Here is a 19,793-nt window from a genome sequence, read left to right on the forward strand (position 1 = left end):
TAATCAACTTAATAGTTCTATCTTAAACACTGCATATCCTATGTCACTTTAGGTTCTTAAATGTTTACAAAATAAACTAAAAAGGAGCATTAGAAGGACTCTGAAACATCCAATGTGTGCCAATGACTGAGCTGTTTCTAAGACTCCTTCTGATCCCATTCCTAAAGATAGTCCCATTTCAACTCTCACCCAATCAATATAACTATAGTGGAACAGCAAAGTGTAACCTAAGGAAACCTGTTAACTGATCACTTGACAGGAATTAAATGCTTTCCAAAATATATTTAATAAATCCCCAAGGACTGAAGGAAAAGTTATCTGAAGTAAGCACTATGGTTTACTTCTCCATTACTCAAGAATAATTTCTCTATTAATAAGCCATTATGGGAAAAAAAAAAAAAACAGTACGGCATGGTATCAAACAACATGATCCCAGGCAACTTGAGAGGGAAAGTTTGAGGCCAACTTCTGCAACTTAGCAAGGCCCTGTCTCAAAATAAAAATAAAATATAAAAAGGACTGGGGGCATGATTCAGTGGTAAAGCACTCCTGGGTTCAATCCCCACTACCAGAAGGAAAAAAAAAGTGACTATTAGTAATATTGCTGCACATACACAAGAAAATGAAGAGAATGATATCCCATGGCATCAACGATCAGTAGGGTGGTGGTGGTGGTGGTATTAGGAATTGAACCCAGGGGCACTCCACTGCTAAGCTATACCCTCAACCTTTTTTATTTTAAAGACAAGGTCTCACTAAATTGTCAAAGCTGGCCTCAAACTTAGCAGTCATCTTACCTCAGCCTCCTGAGTCACTGAGATTATAGGTACATACCATCATGCCTAGCCCATTCTACATTTTCCGTCCATAAAATGCACAGCCATTCCCCATTTAGTTTACCTAAGACCTTTTCAAAGAATATGTAATGAGTTTAGCCATACTAAATAACATTGTTTTAGTTATCTAGTATGGCTAAACTCATTACATATTCTCACATAAAAAAAATAAAGGAAAATAAGAAACAATTTTTTTTTCTTACAAAATAGGAAGAGAGAATCATGGTACAACCAGCCAAAATGGATGCCAGCACAACATCAGGTGGGATTTCCGAACCACTTCTCCCAAGGATAGGGGTAAACATCTCAAATACTGCCCAGATGAGGTATAGTGCATAAAGATAAGGAATAAACATCCCCAAAAGGTAAAAGGCAATAAATTTTCCTTGGGCACCTAGGAGAAAAAGAGATACAAAACACTTATCTATGGAATTCTAAAGTGAGTTGCAGATTTTATAGTACTGCCACACCTTGGCACCTAACAGAAATTAGATTAGCTATGAATCTTACCCTTTAGGTACATATTATCTACTTCAGATACATATTATCTACACTTTCACTCAAGATAAAATACTTTTAAGTATTTAAATACTTAATTTAATTACTTACAAGTAATATATCAGTATGTGTTCACAAACACAAGAATGGGTTTAGGTATAAGGAAAAGGGAAAAATAGTCTCTGGAAGCTTTATATATTTTAAGGTATTTTCCCACTTGTATTAAAACTAAAAATACCCTACCATGTTGTTGAAAGTCCTTGTGCACGAAAAGCTTTGTGAGCAACGGAAATGCTACCCAGACTGCACTAATGAATGCGGAGCAAAGTCCTTGATAAGTGAGCATTACGAGAAAACCACAATGTACAAACAATGAGATGTCAAAAAACATTTCTCCCAGATACTGGTCACTGGCATTCTGAAAGAAAATAATAATAATAATAATAATAATAATAATAATAATAAACAAGTAGTCTCATTCATGGATCATTCATAAAGATCTCTTATTATAAAACAACTTCCACTGCTTAGGAGAACTACATTTTGTTTTAAAGCAGGTCTACCCTTTAAAACTGAAAAAGGTCAATCCTATCAGAAGTAATAAATTACTGCTGCATAGGAAAGGACAATTTAACAAGATGAAGTGAAAGCACTATTCCTTGTATCTAATCTGTGCTTTTCTTCCACCAGGTAAATAAAACCTTTGGAAATATTCCAGAATTTAAACAAGTACCCTCCTACAAACATCCATTTTTCTAAGCTTAGAGTGTTTCAGACAAACTAGAGAAATGACCTACCAAGGAACATTATCAACTGCTGCAGCACCACCAACAGCACACCTGGAAAACTGAATGCCCTTTGAAGTAACAGCTGTGTTGGGTTTGCCTTGATTTTCTGGAGTCTTTTCTATCTCCAACTTGTCACCTTTGCCCTTCTTGTATTCCTGGTGTATTCCTCTTGTATTTATATTATGAAATCTGAACTACATTTTTTGAGACTTAAATCCCCAGGACTCCTGTGCAGCACCTTGCACTCTTCAGAAGAGGCAGCCTTATGAACTGAATACTTAAAAATGAGTGCAAGAGGGATTCTATCAACACAAATATGAAAGTTATAATTCCAATGCATAAATAACAAAATGAATATACCTATCTTTAAGTTTCTCTTAGCCTTCTCATTTCTGCTCATCCTAGAGCATGTTTGTTTTAAGGGACCCTATTTCAAGAGCTCAAGATTTCCTGTCATATATTTTCCAAAGAAATTAAGGTTCATTTGACAACTCCCTCTTGCAAAAAAAAAAAAAAAAAAAGACAGGCTACAACTGTTGAAAACAATATTGATCAGGAGACTTAGTACTTAAAAAGAAGAAAATGGTTCTGTGAATTCAATTTGAAACTGAATGCCACTCAAACATCAACAGAGCTAAGCAATGAAAACTGAAAATATTTTATAATAAGTGCCTAAACTGTTCCAGAAATAAACAAACATCCTTAAACCTATCTTCATCATCACCTCTATTTGTCGATCCCACTCCTGCCTTATTCCAATCCATTATAATAAAAAAAAATCTGTCCAGCTAAGAAAATTTTAATGGTGGTCACATTGATTTTTCGGGTCATGCTCCAACTTCACACTGGTCAACTTTTCAGTTATTGTGCTATAACCTTCTCTTCAACACACTGTACTTTTTACTGTGACCCAAATTATCAGGTACATTCCCAACTCTGTACCCTTATCAACCTATTCGCTCTCTAGTAAACTTCAACTCATGCCTCAAAAACCTATGACCTCCTTCGTGAATTTTTCCTGACTTCCACAAGCAAAATTCATCTCTCCTGCCCCTGTATTCCTATTGCACTTTGTGTCAATCTATTTCACATTGTCCCACAATGTACTGCAATCATTGTAATCCCTACCTATTCCCAAATAAAACTGAGCTCCTCAAAGAAAAATATCATTCTCAGAAATCTCCACATCACCATGCATTGAGTGCTTGAAGAATATTTGTGAAGTGAAAATAAAACACATTACCCCTTCCAATGTGTTTTTAGCCTCAAATATTATGATCAGACCACTAAAATTAGTGAAAGTAAATAGACTCTTATTTCTATCTCCTCCTACCCCAATCAATAATATTCAACCATACTCTGATTATATACACCTGCACTAAGAATAAGCATGTGAAACTAAGCCCCAGGTATGATTCTTTTGGAAATCAAAGCCACTAAGATAAAAACATAAGTTCAACTGTAAAAACATAAGTTTAACCTCAAAGAACCTTTTTTCAATAGGCCCTGCTAACATGGAAGAGTTCCTCAGACCATCTCACAACATTTACTAAAACTCAGTCAAGGTTCAGCAAATAGACATTCTAGTGGAAGGACGCTGGATTGTAGTCTTACATATCTCCATTCTAATCCCCTACAAAGACAAACTGAAGAAAAAAACAAGCAGCAGCAACAACAACAATAATAACAACACAGATATCTACTTGTTGTTTTGAAAATAAAGAAACTAAGATTTTTCCCTTTAATACACTTAGAAAATCAGAAACCATGACCTTTACTATACTTCATTTTTAGTTATATTATTTCATAACCCCAATTCCCATTTTACCAAATTTACACAGTTGAAACCATAACAATATGACAATATTCTCTAAAACTCAGTTTATCATCTGGAACCCTATTTCCCTTTCCACTTTTTCCATTAGTAATGTGTCTTAACTCTGATAACACACATGTATAATTTGCATCAACATCATTCAGGTAAAAGAGAAAAAGGTGAAGGAAAAACTGAGAAAACTTTAGGTGCAATATTCTTTTAAGCAACAGTACTTACTGTGTGGTTCATGCTATATGCCAGACACAGAGAATACAGCAATGAATAAAACAATTTCTACCCTCATGAAGCTTATATCCCAGGGGAGATCAAGGATATCCAAACAACAAACATAACTGGGTGAACTCAGGATAGGTTGGTAGATGTGAGAGCACAGTTACAAAAACTAAGCAAATGCAACAGAGGCAGAGGGCTGTGCAAACGAGTCTTGTTGTCACTACCATCCTAAATTCTATTTATGGAATAGCTTTCATTTTAATTCTGTAACACAACTTAGAATAAAAACCCTAGCAAACTAACACAGTTGTGGAAGCATTTTCTATAACCATGCTGAACAATTTCTCATAATAGCCTGAAAGACCAAACACAATGACTCCCACCTGAGTTTGTTTTCTTTTCCTGAAAGCAGCAAAAAAGAAATCAGTAAATATGCCTAATACTTACCACGTAATAAAATCTTTTTGCAAGGGTATGTATGAAGATTATTTTGGCTACTGCTGCAGTTCCATACAGACAAACGGAGACATAGAAGTGGTTATACCATGAGAGAGACTGTCCAATAAGAGAGATGAACACTGCTATAATGAGAACCATAACAAGGCTAGTGAACCAGCTAACGAGAGTGATGCCAAGTCCACACAAGAAATCTTTCGTGTAGTTAACAGCTAATAAAGAGAAACAAAAAGTTGAAGTCACTATCTTCTCAAATCAATTACATAAACCAGTTAGCAAGCTAAAAAGACAAATGTTTAAAAATCCACCACCATAACTGAAAATTACTGAAATGTCCTAATGTTGAAGACTATTAATTAAATGTTGGAACTGGAAAAAGAAGAATGTTATCAATAAATCAGATGTCTTCTAAATTCAGGTATACCCTTACTAGGGAAGTTGGTCATTTTAATCTTTTTTTTTTTTAAACTGGATTTTAACTCTGGGACACTTAACTACTGAGTCACATCCCCAGCCCTTTTGATTTTTTTATTTTGAAATAGGGTCTCACTAAGTTGTTCAGAGTCTCACTAAGTTGCCGAGGCAGATTTTGAATTTGTGATCCTCCTGCCTCGGCCTCCCAAGTTGCTGGGATTAAGATGTGTACCACTGTGCCTGGAGGTTTATTTTAATCTTTAACACCTTAGAGATGCTTTATGTACCAAAATATTAACCAGGAAAGAAGATAAAGTTCCATATAAAATTTTCCTAAAAGAAACTGACATAGGAAGGCAAAATAGCATGGGAAAATAGCTAGTAATAAAAAATTATTTTAATTTGTTGCTAAATATTTTATTTTGTAACAGCACATAACACCTTAGTCTCAGAAACATTTCAAACGAAAGGGACCAATTTAAACAAAGACAATTTGTTCATACTTCACAACAGTGTGCTATTAGTCTACAGTATGATCAAGACTTTTTTTATATAATGGGACTTTTCATTAAAAGTAAATCTATAAATAGGGCCTGGAGGCATACACCTATAATCTCAGCTTGTTTCAAAGGCTGAAACAAGAGGAATGCAACTGGAAGCCAGCCTGGGCATTACCAAGATACTGTCTCAAAACAAAAAAAAGGGGGGGGGAGGGAGTGTAGCTCAGTGGTAGAACACTTTCCTAGCATGCATGAGGACCTGGGTTTAATCCCCAATACAGGGGGGAAAAAAATCAATCTCAAGAAATCATTTTTCAATAGCTCCTATGTGGCACTTATATAGAGTAATTTTATGGAGTAAAAATGTACTTCACCAAGACTTAAAAGTATAATAAGCATATCAATTTAACATTTATTTAGAAATCTCTTATAATATAAAATCAAGCATTATTTTCTTAAGATTTTTTAATGTTCTGGAAAGATATAAGCACAGTAACTTTTTAGAAAATCCTACAACAGTGTTTGCAATTTTAGAGGAAAATACTTACTGTTATGTTTGGGTTGCCAAAATTTTTTGCCCAGGTACAAAACAACAGCCATTGCCACCATGTAGTTTATTATTGAGCCAACACGAGATGGGTAGGCAATGACAAATAGGCCAAGTACATCAAAGAAAACCATGTTTCCATGTTGATACTCTGAAGAAGTAGCCAGCATATCAGATGTAGCTAGATATTTAAGAACTGCTAAAATGTTATCACCTATTAGTAAAGAGAAATAACAAGGTTGAATCAACTATTTGAAAGAAATTTATATGTAAAACAGAAATAAATTATTATTTGAATAAGAAATTAACTGGGAGCCAGGCACAATGACACACATCCTAATTCCAGCAACATGGAGGCTGAGATGGGACAAATAAGACTTTGAGATCACACTCACTAACTTAGAAAAACCCTGTCTCAAAAAATAAAAAAAGGGCTGGGATGTAGGTCATCAGCAGACCTGGATTCAATCCCCAGTACCTCAATAAACAACAACAACAAAAAGGCTAGGCACACACCTGTAATCTCAGCTCAAGAGGTTGAAGCAGGAGAACCATAAGTTTGAGGACAGCCTCAGCAATTTAGCAAGACGCTGTCTCAAAATAAAATCTATAAGAGGACTAATGGTACATTGTGGTGCAGTGGTAGAAGGCTTGCCTAGCATGCATGAGGCCCTGGGTTCCAAACCAAGCTCTGAGAAAAGGAGGGAAGGAAGGAAGGAGGAAGAGGCTGAATGTGAATAGACAAAGCTTCCTACCTCCTACTGCTCTCCCATTTTTCTTATTAAGTTTCTCAAATAAGGCCCATATTCCCTATTTTACTGCCTCTCAATTTGGAAGCAGACTTTGTCTTCTACTAGAACTATTCATTTTTGCAAAGAGCTCTAATACCACATCGGTTACATCAGGCTAGTTCAGAGACCGCTATATCTTACTTACCTCTCAGAATTCAAGTTCTGCTTCCTCTGTCCACTGCCAATATAAATAAGAATTACCGTCCCACTTTCCACCATGGCCAATGGCATTCCATTTCCCTAGTCAGCTAAGCTTTATACTTTGTCATCTTTACTGCTGTCCATCTGATTTATCCCTTCTATCCAACTTGTCAAGTCTTGCTGAATTTACATTTTAAATGCATCTAATTCTCCATCCCTCCCCTTTTGTTTCTATCTTTTGTCAACACCACCATAGTCTACATCCCCCTTATTCCACATGAAAATCACTGTCAGAACAACCTGTCTCCACACCATCCACAATGCATTACCAGATCAACAACATTTAAAACTGTCTTAATGAGTTCATGCATGAACTCAGACCTTCAATGATTCCTCATCCCTTTGGCATCTTCTTACTGATTTTTAAAAAGCCTACAATTTTTCTCTCCCTCACATACTTTTACCTCATCTCCCTATTTCTGAAAATATTTCTTCTACTCCAGTCTGACCACCTACTCACCAATAGCCTCCTACACACAAACATACTCTACTCATATTATGCTTACTTGGAACATCCTCTTTTCTCTGCAGACCAAATTCTACCAACTCTATGGCTCTGCCTCAAATCTGTATCCTCTCATTCTGGACCTTTCCAGAAAGCACTTTAATTCCCTGACTATTAAGCCTCTCACCTACATGCACCACCCACCCAATCAGGGATCCAAGTTAACTATTTTCTACACTGAGTAAGCTGCCCACAGCTGTGTCATAATGCTACCTCCAATGTATGGCTTTTCACCCACTCTGGCTACAGATTTACTGCTCAACAATCCTACTGTAACCCTGGGTCAGCTCCCTTTGCAAATCCTTGTAATGAATATTTCTATGTTCTTAACAGCTAAACAGGCAGCAAGACTAAAATTTAAGCCCTTATCTCTCCAATTCCAAATCCCTACCTCATTCTACCACATACTGCCTCTCTAATGCTCAAACCACAGAATATTTATAGATTTTTATAGGTCATTACTAAATTTTCACCTTATTGTACATTAAAAGTAGATTTTGGAATACCAACCTGCTCTCTGAATGGAGTCTGTTAGAATTCTGTCTGCTGTGTCATACTTGGTGTGATAAATATATCCATTTTCAATAAAAGCTAAGTCTATTCCTAAGACATACAGAAAAACAACAACAAAAAAGTCATTTTGTTTTAAATATCAAATTTGTTTTGGACTTGTTTAACATATTAAATTCCTAAAAGACAAAATATCAAAGAGGTGGGATGATTGCTTTGTCATATTTATTAGTGAATGATATAAATTCTCTTCTACATTCTTACAAACTCTGTACATATGGTACATGATTCAATATATAACGACTGAGGAAGTATACTACTTCATAGGAAGGCATTATAAGTCACACAGCAGGAGGTAGGGATGCTAAGTTTGGGCAGTCATCAAAACTTTGCCATCTATATCCTTGTTGGGCCAAAGCCAAATTTTAACTTCAAATAGCTCTATAAGTCCCCAAGGGAGTTGGCAAAGCAAGACAACAACAATGATCCCTGAAGGATCTATTACCATCTTTTGGGAATGAAGTGCTAAACAGTTCTCCCCTGTTTCTTCTGTCACATTGTGGGGCAAGATGGTATATTCTAAAGGAGGCAAATATTTAAATTAGTATGAAATTTTAAAAAGAAAACATTAAGAACTCTAATGAGTCAGAATGCACAACTCTCATACAGAATATACTCTCAGAAAATGCTGCTTACTCATAACTTTCAAGAGGTAAAGCTTGCTTTTGAAAAATCAATGTTGCACAATAGCCTATAACCATTGACAAAATACCTGGAATGTTCCCAAAATCCCTGAAGATACGGAAGTCAGTATCTGAAGGAATGATTCCACTCTGAAAAACCTCCTGACCCACCACAGATGCAAAAGGGTGTTTAGCTGCTGTTACATAAGCTTGAACCAACCAAGGATTTTCAGGACCTGAAATGAAACATGACAATATAATACAAGGTTAACCTAGTAATTTTTTTTAAATATACAATACTAATATTCTTTTCTTGAGGGATGGGGGTGGAGCAGGAGCGGGGAGTGGTGCTAGGGATAAAACCCAGGGCGTAGGGGCAATCTAAGTAGGCACTCTACCACTGAGCTACATCCCCGATCTAGAACTAATATTTTTAACATACCCAAAAAAGGAACGTAGTGGCTTTTTAAATGTATTATTTTTTAATCCCTTTTCTATATTTTCAAATGTTTAATATGTGTGTTTATGAGTTTTAAAATGAAAAAATAACCTTTTATAAACAATTTAAATATAAAATAACAACAGTACACAAAGTTTAAGTCTGAATCTGGGTTTTGGTACACACCTATAATCCCAGCTACTCAGAAGGCTAAGGTAGAAGGACTGCAAGTTCAAGGCCAGCCTAGGCAACTTAGCCAAGACTTTGTCTCAAAAAATAATAGGGGTAGGGATATGGTTCAGTGGTAGAGCATCCCTGAATTCAGTCCCCAGTACTGAGAAGAAAAGTAAAAGAAAAAGTTTAAGTCTATAAATGGAAACAATCATTCATAAGTCTATCATCCTAAGATAACTACTATCAATTTTATATCTTCAATTTTCTTTTTTTTAAATTTTTTTTAGTTGTAGATGGACACAATATCTTTATTTTATTTGTTTATTTTTATGTGGTGCCAGGAATCAAACACAGTGCCTCACACATGATAAGTAAGTGCTCTACCACTGAGCCACAACTCCAGTCCATGTATCTTCAATTTTCTAATGTATGAATGTGTATAAATAGCAACAATGTACAAAGTCAAAGGGTACACTTCATACATTGTTGTTTCACTTAACATTATATTATGAAATTTCCTATGTTGCTAGATATTACAAGGTTCATTTTAATAATTCCTATAACATTATACTGAATATACAATAAAGTACCTTACTACTGCTTATAATTTATCACAATTAATAATTCTGCATTCCCATCATCATTCTTTTTTTTTTTTTTCAAATTTATTTTTTAGTTTTCGGTGGACATAACATCTTTATTTTGTATGTGGTGCTGAGGATCGAATCCGGGCCGCATGCATGCCAAGCAGGCGCACTACCGCTTGAGCCACATCCCCAGCCCTCATCATCATTCTTAAACACCTTTTTCTAAATTGAGAGTTCTTCCTTTAGAATTATGGGATAAAGTACATTATTGCTCCAAATTATTCACTCTTTCCTCTCTGAAAAAGAATTCTATATTTCTAACCTTAGCACATAATGCCTCTTCACATGATCAACTGCATGCTTGGCCACATGATTTGCTCTGACCAACAGAGTGTGAATAGGAATGATGTAACTCTCAACATAGGAGGAAATCTAAAAGCCATTCCATCCCTCTCTTTAACTTTAGCCATGAGGTCACTACATCTCTGATGGTGGCTTCTCCTTTACTCTAAATCCCAGAATGAATAAGACACATGAAACATAATAATCTTGGAATGACTACAGATACCCAAAACTGAAAACATGACATGAACAAAAACTAAGCCTTTGCTATTGTAAATCACTGAAATTTTAGGCTTCTTATAACAAAACTTGGCAATATATTGATTTAACAGATAAAATAACTATTTCAGAGCATCTGGGAATATTGTTTTCATAACTTTATAAACAGATTATCCTACAATAAAAAGATGACTGAACAAAAAGGGGGAAGGCACTATAAACACACAGAAGAGATTCATACTGGAGTTATCACACATAGATTTTTAAATAATTATGTTTAATATGCTAAAAAGAACAAAAAGAAAAAGGAATGGAATATACACAAATGTGTACAAGAAACATATGAGATCATTGAAAAGTCTATCCAATGCATGATTAACTGTAGTCCTAGGAGAACAGGAGACAAAATGGAGCAGAAGCAATGCTAGATGCAGTGGTACACACATATAATCCCAGCTACTCGGGAGACCAGGGCAGGAGGACTGCAAGTTCAAAGCCTGTCTGGACAACTTAGGGAAACTCTGTCTCAAAATTTCAAAAAATAAAGAAAAAGAACTAGGTATGTAGTTCAGTGGTAGAGTACCCCTGGATTCAGTCCCCCATACATAAATAAAATAAAATAAAATAAAAAAGTAATGTCAGTAACAAAACATGTAGTCTACAAAACAAAATAAAAATACATGAAATACCGAAATAAACATACACCAAAAGAGAGAGAAAGAAAGGAAAGCCTTCCTTCTAGTATAATTCCAACTATTTAATACAATTAGAATGATGAAGACAAAAAAAAAGTAGTAAAAAATTCTTAGGGCAAGAATTATGTGATTGCTAAAACTAGGATCAAAATTTGGTAAGTAATTTCAAAGTAGTTACTACGAAGGGGAAAAACGGTAATTTGTATAAAGAGAAACAATTGAAAACCCTGGAAAATACCTTAATCAAATGAGAATAAGTTAATATTATCAATAAAAAAGACAAAAAGATACTACAGCCCTCTTGATGTGACGCACCAAGGACAAAAATACAAATGGAAAAAGAAAAGCAATAGTGGGGAAACATATGAGACCCTACATTAATATAATTAACCCTACATTATTATAATTAAACCATTATTAGTATTATAATTAGATATTGATAATTAAAATCATACTGAAAAACAGGTAAAGCTCAACTATAAAAAGTGATTATCACTAAAATCAGAATAACAGTCTTAGATGGGAAGGAAATAGTTCAGTGTAGAATACCTGCTTAGCATGAGGCAAGCCCTGTGTTTGATCCTCAGCATGAAAGGAAGGAAGAAAGGAACTGTATTTGAAGAGGCAGAGGAGGAAAAATTTGGGAGGAAGAATGGCAAGAGTCTACACTTGGTCATGAGGTGAAGACAGAAGCATGTTCACCTTATAATAAAATTTTATACTTTGTATAAATTATACAATGGCTGTGATATATTTACTAACACATGATAATTAAATGCTATGCTTGATATTAGATTGGAATCCAGATTAAAACAACAAAAACTGTTAAGACAGTATTAGAATGCCTGAAAAAATCTTAAAATAAATTTTCACTAGATAATAGTTTTATATTATAATGTTACATTTCTTAAGTATGATAAATGTATTATCATAGAGAATATCCATATTCTTTACTTACTGATATGATACTGAGATTACCAACAGTCATGATTTTTCTCCTTTATTCTGTTAATGCAGTGAATTATATAGATTTTCAAGTATTTCAAATATAAATCATCTTGTTGCTTAACTTGGCTGAAAAATACCTGTTTTGTATGTATAAACTACTGGATTCAATCATTAATACTTTATTTAGGACATGTGCACCAAAGTTTGATGTTATACACCAAAAATCTCCAAAGTTAAACACATGCATACCTTATAACTCAGCAATTCTACTTAGAATTGAACATATACATACATGTGTACCACAAGACACCTACAAAAACACTTACAGCAGGCCCATTCATAAGAGGCAAAGATTGAAAACAAACTAACATCATCAGAAGAATAAATATAGTTGTACAATGAAATATTATTCAGCAATGGAAAACAATGAACTACTGCTAAACAAAACATAGATGAATCTTACAGCCAGAAGGTTGAATGAAAAAGTCATACACACAAAGAAAATATAATGTATGATTTGATTTATACAAAGTTCAAATACAAGCAAAATTAAATCAAGATATGTTGATGTATTGATGACCTTTGGGGGCAGGAATGACTGAGAAGGCCACAAGGTACCTATCATATTTTCTGCCTTGATCTAGGTGGTGCTTACATGATTATATTGCATTTGTTAAATTCACTAAGCTGAACATTAAGAGCTGTGAACTTTTCTTACATTATAATAAGAGATGAAATAAAGATACCATTTTATGCTCTGTACCATAAAAACTACTTGAGAAAAACAAGGCCCATTAGTAGGAAAGGGATTTACAGTTTTAAAGATCTACTACCTGGTCTCTAACCCAGTATAGATTCCACTGCAACATCCAAGTGCTCTAGCCCTACTCCAGCCTCTCATGGATCATCCACTGCAATCTACAGGTTGTGGACAGGTCAACTTTGGGTATAAAAAGGGAGGGTAGGGAGACTGGAAGGAGAAGATAGATCAGCTCCTGAGTAAGATAATCCCCATGGTATAAACAAAAGGGAGCCCTTTAAATGAGAAATTCCCTGCCTTGATCTGAGTGGTTCTTACCACCCCAGATATATACCTAAATATTTTATACTACCATTGTTATTAATCATAAGAGGTAGGTACAGGTATAGCTCAGCAGCAGAGCGCTTGCCTCGCACACATGAGGCACTGGGTTCAATCCTCAGCACCACATAAAAATAAATATAAAAAAAGAGGTAGATACAAATAGTATCCCATTTTTATAGAGGAGAAAGTATAGCTTGAAGCAGTTATAAAATTTGTCCAATGTTCAGTGCTTACAGCATACTGCCACTAAGGTTGTGAGGTTTGAGCTTATGTAATTTAATTACAGACCCTGGACTCTTCATCACTCCCCTATCTCACCTTCTCCCAAAAGCTTTTATCTTAGTTATCCTAAAAGAGAAAGGTATCAGACACATTTAGAAACATTTTCAATTTGCATTCTATCTCTTGCCATCATCAAAATCCTTCATGCTTCCAGGTTGTGTGTATCTGTAAATTACTTCTTAAAGAATAAGTCCATACCTATAATCCCAGTAACTCAGGAGACTAAGCCAGAAGGATAGAGACCCTCAGCAACTTAGGGAGACCCTGTCTCAAAAAAATTTTAAATAGGACTGGGTATGTAGCTCAATAGTAAAGCACCCTGGGTTCAATCCCCAGTACCAGAAAAAAGAATGAGTCACTTTTTTCATGCAAAGAGTTTAGGTATATGTGTTGTTGAAGGGAACTAGAATTCAGTGAAAGAATGAAAAGTCAAAGCTCCCTGAAGTGAAGTGAAAGCAGAGCTACATTGTCACAGCTGTCATTGTCACAGGTCTACCTCTTCACATTTGGGTGGTGGCACTGGCACCCAGAGAAACAAAAAAAGGAAACTGAATAAAGGAGAAAAAATGGCAAATATTATTAATGAAGCCAAGAAAGATAAGGCCTGAAAACTGGACACTGAATTTGCCACAGCAACTTTATTAACAAGAGTAGTATTGGTGAGAAGGCTAAAGCTTACAGAACTGGTCCAAAAGCAGAAACAAGTCACTTGAAGAAAACAACCATTGATCAGTCTCAAAAGAATTTTGAGGGGTGGGGATGTGGCTCAAGCGGTAGCGCGCTCGCTTGGCATGTGTGCGGCCCGGGTTCGATCCTCAGCACCACATACCAACAAAGATGTTGTGTCCGCCGAGAACTAAAAAATAAATATTAAAAATTCTCTCTCTCTCTCTCTCTCCTCTCTCACTCTCTCTTTAAAAAAAAAAAAAGAATTTTGCAGTAGATGGTCAGAGAAATAAGGCAGTAGAGTTGGGTTGGGAGAAAAAGTGGTTTTCTTTAAGATGAGAGAAAGAGTTCATTTCTGTAGAGAAGAAAAAATGAATGATGGAAAAACAAAAAAGAACTTAAGAGAAAAGAATTTAAGTCACCATCTATATAACTAGTCTCCTACTCATGAACCTTCAAGTTAATTTAAATGTTTCACTCATAAAAAAGCCAAGCCAGGGGTGGCAGTGCACACTTATAATCCCCAACTTGGGAGACTGAGGCAGGAGGATAGTTCCAGGCTAGCCTGGGCAACATAGTAAGACCCCATCTCAAAAAAAAGTCAAGAAGACTATGTAACACTTAGCCCTATGTGTCCAAGTCAACTATTTCTACAAAATAAATTCCCAGAATTGAACCAGCTAGACAGAAGAATCTACATTTTAAAAAATTAATACATATACCCTACTGTCATGTATATCTAAAAACAACAACAACAACAACAAAAAGTAATACATAGTCAGGCATGGTGGCCTGACTATAATTCTAGCAACTCCAGAGACTAAGGCAGGAGAATCACAAGTTCAATGCCAGCCTCAGAAACTTAGCAAGGCTCTAAGCAATTTAGCAAGATCCTATCTCTAAATAAAAATAAAAAGGTCTAGGGATATGGCTCAGTGGTTAAGCATCCCTGGGTTCAATACTCAGTACCAAAAAAATATATAATTCATATTGACAAAATACATCATTCTACATTTCTACCAATAAATAGTGCATAAAAGATGCCTGTTTCTCTAATACTCCAAATGTCCATCAGATAATGAAATTAATAAACAAAATGTGATAGATCCATATACAATGGGCTATTCATCCATTTCAAAGAAATGAAGTACTGATACATACTAGAACATGGTAGAACCTCAAAAACATACTAAGGAAAAGAAGCCGCATACAAGATGCCATGTTATTTGTTTCCATTAATATGAAATATCTAGAATAGACAAATGTGTAGAAATAGAAAATTGGCAGGTGGTTGCCTGCGTTTGGGACAAAATGGGAATGAATGCATATTGAGAATAGGGGGTTTTTTCAGGGAAATAAATACATTTTATAATTATGATGATGATCACTCGACTCTTGTGGATGTATCTAAAAACCACTTAATTTTACACTTTTCTCTGAATTATATCTCAATAAAGCTATAATTTAAATAAAAAGAATGCATTCTAAAGAAAATATAAAGCAGAGTATAATCCTGTTTTATTTATATACACACATACACACACACAAAAAAAAGAAAATATATTCCAAAAGGATGTAGACTAAACTGTACTGGTTTGCTCTAGGTGGTAGGAACAAAAACATGAATATTTTCACAAGAGAAAATAAAAGATTCTGTGATCCTTTTTGTTTATGGGCTTTCTTGCACTCAAAGTTGGTAGTATCTGAAATTCTTTTTTTTAACAAGGAATTTATATTACTGATCTAATCTGTCTAAATTTTAAAAGGATGGATTTTAAAACAACTTCACTATTATTAAATCAAGCCTTCCCAATTCATTAAATCATTGAGCTGATGAATCAGTCTTTCTGGCCCTTCTTTAAAAAATTAATAGTAATGATTATTCTAGTCACTAAAAACTCAAATAGAGGCTGGGGCTGGGGCTCAGCAGTAGCACACTTGCCTGGCATGTGTGAGGCACTGGGTTCATTTCTCAGCACCGCGTATAAATAAATAAAAATAAAGGTCTATTAACACCTAAAAAATATTTTTTAAAAACCCTCCCAAATCAACATCTCTCAGAAGTGACAACAAAACTAGAAAGTACAGACTGTTTTAACTGAAAAGTTTCTAGGACAGGACAAGTAAATTATTACCACACAGAAAAAGGTCTTATTTAAAACGCAAAGGATAGAGCCATCTGCCTTATGCTTTCAAGCACAATTCCAAATGTCAAGGGGTGGGCGGGGGGAGGATTTATCTGTTTTTATTTTTATATTTTTTTAGTTGTCGATGGACTTTTATTTTATTTATGCATTTCTATGTGGTGCTAAGAATCGAATCCAGTACCTCACACATGACAGGCAAGCACTCTACCGCTGAGCCACAACCCCAATCTGGATTTATCCTCTTTTAGTTAAACTTGGAAACAATACTAACTTTCAGAAAAACATACCCACAAAAGCTAGTCTTTGTAGGCAATGGGATCAAAAGTGAAAGCAATACTGGGAAAGGTACAAGAATTTTAGAATGTACTCAGAGGAAGCTTTCAGGTATGCAGTTTAGCCACAAGAATAAGCTCCAAAATTAGGAGGGGGGGGGGGGAACAGTATAAAATTTCATCCAAATCTTTTGTTGATGATCCTTCAGAAATATATTACTTTCGAAATATGAGGGTTTTAGAATGAGTAAAACATTTAAATTATATATAAACATTCTGCTATTGAGTCCTAAGTCACTTTTTTGCTTTATTATTAAAGTAACATATGCACTGCAAAATTTTAAACAATTCAGAAAGTAAAATAGTAGTGACAAGAATTGTCTTATTTCATGAAGTAGTGTAGAGCTCAAACTGCTTTTTCACATTTTGCCCCCTCTCGGCTCCAGGCACAACCTCCCTAGTTCCACCAATAAATACCCACTATTTAACTGTGACCATTATTAAATTTATTTATAGCCTTCCAGATAATGCAATTATTTCTAAAATTTATGTAGCTATAGAATTTTTAAATAAAATACATACATTAAGTGAAGAATAAGGACTTTGGGCTAGTCAGACCTAACAACAGTGAGTACTGAATAAGTATAAATAAATAAAGAAACTGACTTGGGACTCAACCTGACTAACCCTAGGTAAATGTGCTTTCAACTATTTGGTCTATACATATGTAAAATATGCTAATATATATGCACACAGAAAAAAATTCAGGAAAGCTACAGACTAGCATATAACACTGGATTATACCTGGATAGGAGGAATATGGGGATAGGGTGCTGTGACAATAACTAAAAGCATGAATATAAAGGCACTTAGCATACAGTATACTTATGACAAGGAAAACACACAGACATGCTACTGTTCATGTGAAGCCCTGAGATTTTTAAAAGAGGAAAGACTAACTTAAAGTCCTCTTTCCTTACAAATTTTCTGCTACTGCTTTTTTATTTGGTCATTGTTGAATGTGTTTTTCCTACCCTGAATGACATCCCAGAGGTGTGAATAAAATGTAGCAGCTACTTACTCCTATGTTAGAGTCCAGCTTCTTCTCATTAGTTAGATGAAAAGGAAGCAATGAGGTTTGAGAGCTGAAAAAAAAGTAAAAACCTCGCTGCTTTTAATCTTATGACCTTGAGATTCTCAGAGGCTTAGCTGAAGTAAAACACACGTCCATTTTGAAGCATAAAAACTTAAGTTGGATGGATAGTAAGTATGGTACTGCTCATGTTACAAAAACACACTTAGCATTTAGCATAACTTCATAACTTAAACAATACCATATCTTTCATGGGTGCTATAAAACAAGTTCCCATTATCACCTTATTCACTTCCCTCACCAATCTCACCCAACACACTACTCAATATTAAAAACTTCTGGCAAATGTTTATGTCTGGATAAAATACATAACCCAAATTTCTAATAGAGCAGGGAAAAGGCATGGAACTTCCATTGACAGATTTTAGTAGACCCTGACTAAATAAATCTATGAGTTTTGAATTAAGAAAGATGATAATTACATATTTATCAACTGTAATTTTTATCATTAAAAAGCTTAATCATAAAATTTAAAATATTTCACTGGGAATGGTGACACACACCTATAATATCAGCAACTCAGGAATATAAGGCAGGAGGAACACAAGTTCAAGGTGGCTAGCCTCAGCAACTTGGCAAGGCCCTAGGCGACTCAGTGAGAAGGGTCTCAAAAAAAAAAACTTAAAAGGGCTGGGGATGTGGCTCAGTAGTAAAGTACCTCTGGGTTCAATCCCCAGTATCAAAAAAATCAATTAAAAAATTTTTTTAATCATTTCTCTGGTGGATTAAATATTATTGGATTTCTTTTCACATTCAAATTAATTCAATGATAAATTTAAATACCTTAAAACTACACATAAATTTTTTTATTTTAATACATGAAATGATTCTCATTTAAAGTTATTTATATCATGATCACCCATAATGAATAAAATGTTCACTACCTACATGACATTCTAAACCTGAACTGCCTAGATTCAAATCCTGCTCTGCCATTTATCAACTCTGAAAACTTAGGTAAATTTATACTTTTTTATATTCTATAAAGAATGCTCATTCAAGACATACTTCATTAAAGACGGTGGATATGTTCCTCAGTGAAAAGAGCACTTGCTGAGCAAAAATAAAAAACAAAGAGATTGTTTAAGGAATTACTTAAGTTAAAAAACTTTCCACTTTAAAAAAAATCAGAATTGCATTAAAATACACAGAGCATGGTGTTGCATACCTGTTTGGAACACAAGTTCTTTCCCTCCTACACCAGCTGCTTCCAGGTTAATAAATGCACGAATCAGGCTGGCCCAGGGGTGCTGAGTAATGAAACCATGACTGGCCTTAACAAGAAGGAAAGAAAATAAATACAGGGTAAATGATCAGAACCTAAATTTTTTACTGTACTTATTTAAAAGGACAGATTGGCTATCTTCATGAGGTAAAGAATATAAGAACAAAAGAATCATTTCTCAAAGGCAGTCACTGAAGACATTCTGTTTCTCTTTACATCTAATGGCTGTGTGCAGTCTATTGAGTTTTTTTTTTTTTTTTTAAAGAGAGAGAGAGAGAATGAGAATGAGAATTTATTTTTTAGTTTTCGGCGGACACAACATCTTTGTTTGTATGTGGTGCTGAGGATCGAACCCGGGCCGCACACATGCCAGGCGAGCGCACTACCGCTTGAGCCACATCCCCACCAGTCTATTGAGTTTTAGAAAGTCATTTATCAGAGAGGCAGCCTGAGTGGTGCCATGAGTGGTGCCAAACAACATCCTTGGTAAATGTGAGGCTGGGCAAAAGAAAGACAAAAAGAACAAGAGTAAGGAAGAGATAATTCGCATGGCAGTGCATTCATTCTATATGCCTGTCTGAAAACATCTCTGTAACTCCAAAGAAAACTAAATATGAGTTATTATGCCATCAAAGAGCTCTCAAAAAAATCAAACACTGCCAAGATGAACTGTTCTGAGTTGAGTTCTTCATATACTGAACATGTTAACATCAGTGGATTTTCTAAAGTACTGGCAGGTACAATATGTGTTTTGCATACCATTTTATAATACTATTTATAT

At 35.0% G+C, this 19,793-nt stretch overlaps 1 protein-coding gene across 1 annotated transcript in view; it reads right to left on the reverse strand.

The window, feature by feature from the left end:
- The window catches only part of Ermp1 (endoplasmic reticulum metallopeptidase 1), a 51,466-nt gene that overhangs the window by 24,304 nt on the left and 7,369 nt on the right, over positions 1-19,793 (reverse strand). The window contains exons 4-10 of the mRNA XM_026391480.2: positions 18,956-19,061; positions 8,869-9,015; positions 8,097-8,189; positions 6,091-6,303; positions 4,620-4,840; positions 1,578-1,752; positions 1,040-1,230 (exon numbers count right to left, since the gene is read on the reverse strand). Coding sequence (XP_026247265.2) covers positions 1,040-1,230; positions 1,578-1,752; positions 4,620-4,840; positions 6,091-6,303; positions 8,097-8,189; positions 8,869-9,015; positions 18,956-19,061 — 1,146 coding nt within the window. The remainder of the gene's footprint in view (positions 1-1,039; positions 1,231-1,577; positions 1,753-4,619; positions 4,841-6,090; positions 6,304-8,096; positions 8,190-8,868; positions 9,016-18,955; positions 19,062-19,793) is intronic.

The sequence above is a fragment of the Urocitellus parryii genome, chromosome 4, assembly GCF_045843805.1.
Source record: "Urocitellus parryii isolate mUroPar1 chromosome 4, mUroPar1.hap1, whole genome shotgun sequence".
In the NCBI taxonomy this organism is placed as follows: domain Eukaryota; kingdom Metazoa; phylum Chordata; class Mammalia; order Rodentia; family Sciuridae; genus Urocitellus; species Urocitellus parryii.